The sequence below is a fragment of the Quercus lobata genome, chromosome 12, assembly GCF_001633185.2.
Source record: "Quercus lobata isolate SW786 chromosome 12, ValleyOak3.0 Primary Assembly, whole genome shotgun sequence".
NCBI classification, from domain to species: domain Eukaryota; kingdom Viridiplantae; phylum Streptophyta; class Magnoliopsida; order Fagales; family Fagaceae; genus Quercus; species Quercus lobata.
Window position 1 is genome coordinate 10647407 of NC_044915.1, and position 4364 is coordinate 10651770.

At 38.4% G+C, this 4364-nt stretch overlaps 1 protein-coding gene across 1 annotated transcript; it reads right to left on the reverse strand.

The window, feature by feature from the left end:
• Positions 1-326: 326 nt before the first annotated feature.
• LOC115970223 lies at positions 327-2789 on the reverse strand. The gene has a single exon (XM_031089885.1). It carries the CDS (start codon positions 2787-2789, stop codon positions 327-329), a length of 2463 nt encoding a protein of 820 aa, XP_030945745.1.
• Positions 2790-4364: the final 1575 nt, after the last annotated feature.

Below are 4364 nucleotides of genomic sequence, written 5' to 3' on the forward strand. Positions count from 1 at the left end.
CATTTTACCTCAGCTCCCGACCCAATTTAATCTCATGAAATAATGGCTTCAATGGAACAAACATGTAAAGGGGTATATATATAAAGATATATTGTCATTTATTTAGTAAAATTCCATTAATGAAGTATAGAATTCAGATAAGATGTAGATTTGAAACTCAAATTATATAGCAATATTATTATTCTCTCTCTCTCTCATAAGAGAAAAAAAAAAAAAAAAAAAAAAAAAGCAATCAACACACCATAATAGTATTTGATAATACAATAATGTGGGGCTACAAGAGAACAACAGCCAATCCCTCTAACAACTGCATTTGTTAGATTTGATCAAATAGTCTTCATCCACACTCCATGCTGGTCGCAAGGGCAGAGCGTAATCCCAGGGCATTTGACTTTCTCCAAGTATTCCAATTGTGGAAAATATTCCTGCAGTTCTATCCAAGTCATCTTCAATCCACGCAAGTACTTCAAACGTAAAGTCTTAACCTCGGACCACTTGCTTTTGCCCAGAGTTGCGAGGTTTCCTCCTCTTATGTATAGTTCTTTTAGGTCTGGCAAAGATTCAGGTGTCAGCCACGTCGCTTTAGACTTGGGGAAACACTGAAGATCCAGCTTCTCAAGTTTCTCTGGAAGTTGATCCTTCATTGTTTCTGATTCCTGTTGCTTACGAGCTGTTATGAGTCTTTTCCAGCAGCTGCCTTCTTTGCCATTCTGATCTGCTAGCTCTGCTAGCTCTGCTCCCCATGCTATCGTTAGCTTTTTGAGTGCTCCTTCCTCTCCAAGCTCATGGAGAGCGCATAAATCGGCTGGTGTAGGGAATTTTTCACTATTTGCATTGATGGTCAGTTTTCTCAGCTTCTTCAATTTCTTTAAATCATCTAAAGTACCCGAGCGTTTCTTTTGCGAATTGCTAATGACAAACCCCTTAAGGACTCGAAGTTTTGAGAGCGCGTATAGCCCCTTGGGCATGCGAGCTAGCAGATAACAGTCAGAAAGATCCAAGTACCTGAGGTTCGTGAGTTGGGCTATCTCCTCTGGAATCACCTGCAGATTGTGACACTCCTTGAGATCCAAGATCACCAAATTGCTGTGCTTGCCTATGGAATTTGGAAGCTCAGTAATTCGAGAGATCCCTTGAAGGCTAAGAAACCTTAGTTCTTTTGAACTCGTCAATCCATTCAAGAATTCAGTGCTCTCCACTTCAATGTGATATTTACCTGATCCAGGCCAGCCTCCCAGACAAACAACTCTGGCATTTTTCATCTTCGATAACCAGTCCAATGCGCTTGGCTCTTTTGTCTGTGTCGGATTATCTTTCATCTTTGTTAACCACGCCAATTCGAGATCAGGAAAAGGCTCATTAACATTAAATAATGTAATGACATTTTCCAAATCTTTTTCTAAAACCTGCTTAGCCTGCTTTTCCATTTCTGTAGAACGTTTTTTCTCGTCCTGCTCCACGATATTTTGCAAACACAACCTCTGAGAACGTTGGAATGAGACATTTTCCTCAGAAGTCGAATCTCTCTGGGGAAGCACATTCGCCGTAGATTGTAAACCAGAAGTCCAATCTCTCTGGGGAAGCACATTTCCCTTGGAATCATAATCAAAAAACTTTTCGTCCTGGGAAAGCTTAATCACAGCGGAACGCACAAGAGGATCCATTCTATAGCTTTTAACATGCTGGGGCTGCTTTCGCTTTTTTATAGCAGGCTCTATTAAGCCCTTCTCTTCAAAATCCTTAAGAATTCCATCAACAATTTTCTCAGGCATCTCTTCTTCTTCTTCAGTACCTGAAGCGTTCAACAAGGACTTCTCTTGAAACACGTAACGAAATTTGCCACCAATTTTCCCGGACATGTTTTCGTTTTCAGTACTTGAAGAGACTAAGAAGCCCTCTCCCACAACCCAATATAACAATGTCCTCCTCTTCACCACTGCATTTTCTGGGAAAACTGTAAAGCATGACAAAATGAACTTCTTTTTTTCGTCAAGCTTGCAAAAAATGTCCCGAATTTCACTGTAAAATGAGACTTTGCTGAAGCTTTCATTCTTGTGTACGTTCGCCAACTCATGGACTGCACTTCGGCCATTAGAACTGCTACTTGACTGTAAATGAGCACTCAAACTTACTTTCTTGGACACTGTTTCTGGCGATGAAAGATGCTTCATTAGCTCCATAATTTCCTTGTTGACTTCAGGAAGTTTGATAGCTGGAGTTTTTGCAATAGAAGAGGCGTCCATATTGTCAATACCTTTTTCACTCTTCTCAACTATGTCTTTGAGCCTCACTAGGTGATTTTTCATATCCTCATGACCATCACTTCCCTTAAAGCTCACAAGTTCACCTATGTATTTTTCGATTTGTTCGAGCTTTTTTTTTAACTTAGCATGTTGAGAATGCTTCCTTTCCTTGTCAGCATCTTCTTTTCTTTTGGTTGATCCGTCCTTTTCCGCCAGGTTCGAATTCGCCCCCTGTTTCGAATTTGCCTTGGGGCTCCTATCTTTTTTAAATAAATGCCGGAACCCAGGGCACCTGCTATGCTCGTTGTTGGCGTTAGTAATGGCAGTGTTGCTGTTGTCGTTGTTGGAGCTTTTAAGTGTGTGATTTTCAGCAGTTGCTGGACTGTTATCATCATTGTTCTTCTTGTTGTTGACCTCACTGTTGTTGCGGTTGTTGTTAGTGGTGCTGGGGTTGGTGCTAGTTTCTGGTGTGCGTTGTACAGGGGGGCTCGCTTGTGAAAGGGAGGTTTCTCCAGGATTTTTTTGTATTTCATCAGAGGAAGACATAGTTGGATTGATGAGATAAAACAGAATGTTTTGGTAGGATATATTTGAGAATGAAAAAGTGTGGCCAAGCAACTTGTTTTGTTTGACTATCTATTTTGTGGGTTGCCAACTCTGTGTTTCAGGTACTAATCTCATGGACGTCACGTGAGTGACTAGATGAGTAGTGCGCTTCTATCAGTGTTCGTTTTAAATATTGTGTTAAACTGTCCCTTTATAACTTACGTTAAATCACGTGTAAAACAAATTTATTGTTTTTCATTGACTCGTGATAGCCAAAGACCAAATCCCATTTTTTGATCTCTACTTCGTACTCTTGGAATGCTATGTGATTAATTTCATCTTATTAATTTTTTTTATTTTAAAATTTGATTCTTTAAAAAAAAAAAAAAATTGTATTACTAATGATTCAAAAATTGTGGCGTGTCTTGTGGTGTGTAGGATAAGTTGGACACTTTTTTGTATTTGTACCATTAGAGGAAAAAAATTGTATTTTATTAATTTTAATTAATTAATTGTTATATGCCAACTTGTTGGGAGATTCTGGCATTTTACCCCTTTTTTTAAAAAAAATTTAGCAATATGCCCATGTTTCCAAACTATATAGGGGCGTGCCCCTGTTTTGATACTCGATTACCTTAAAATTGAGTTTCAATTAAATACTTGATTTGTAGAAAATCGAGTTATGCCCGATCAAACTTAAAAAAAAATTAAAAAAAAAAAAAAAATGCATGGAACTCGAGTTCCCGGAAATCGAGCTCCATGCAAAATTTTTTTTAGTGTAATCGTCCCATACAAGGTTTAAGGAGCCCTATAGCGGCGTTTATAAGTCCTATAGTGGCGTTTTTAAGCCTTATAGCGGCCTTTTTTTGCAAATTTTTTTTAGTGTGAATACTATACCAAGTTCAAGGAGCCCTATAGTGATGTTTTAAAGCTTTATAGCGGCGTTTTCCTGCAAATTTTTTCTAAGTGTAATTATCCCATGGCAAGTTGAGGGAACCTTATGGTGGCCTTTTTTAGCCCTATGGTGGCCTTTTTTAGCCCTATGGTGACGTTTTAAAGTTCTATAACTGCGTTTTCCTGCAAATTTTTTGTCCTAAGTGTGATTGTCCCATGGCAGGTTAAGGGAGCCCTATAATGGCATTTTTTAGCCCTATATTGGCGTTTTAAAGTCCTATAGTGGCGTTTTGGAACTCGATCTCCCTAAAATCGAGTTCTATGCCATTTTTTTTTTTTTTTTTTTTTTTTTTTTTTTTTTTTTTAAAGTTTGATCTGGCATAACTCGAGTTTAAGGTAACCGAGTTCTTTAAGTAACTCGATTTTAGTGTCATCAAGTACCGAAACAGGAGCACGCCCCTATATAGTTTGCAAACAGAGGCATATTGCCAAATATTTTGCCAAACAAGGGCAAAAGGCTAGATTCTCCCAACTTGTTGTGTTAAACTCCTTGAAAAAGGAGGTGCCTTCTTTGCTTCCTTTGGCTGTTTGCTTGATGATGTTAAGAGATTGTTTGGTACCTGCTTTTAAACAATAGTTTTTAATGTTTAACACCTCTGACTCATAATTTTTATAACATTT

Bases quoted from the DNA above. Each gene is read 5' to 3' on its own strand.
- LOC115970223 (XM_031089885.1), bottom strand. From the start codon at position 2,789: ATGTCTTCCTCTGATGAAATACAAAAAAATCCTGGAGAAACCTCCCTT.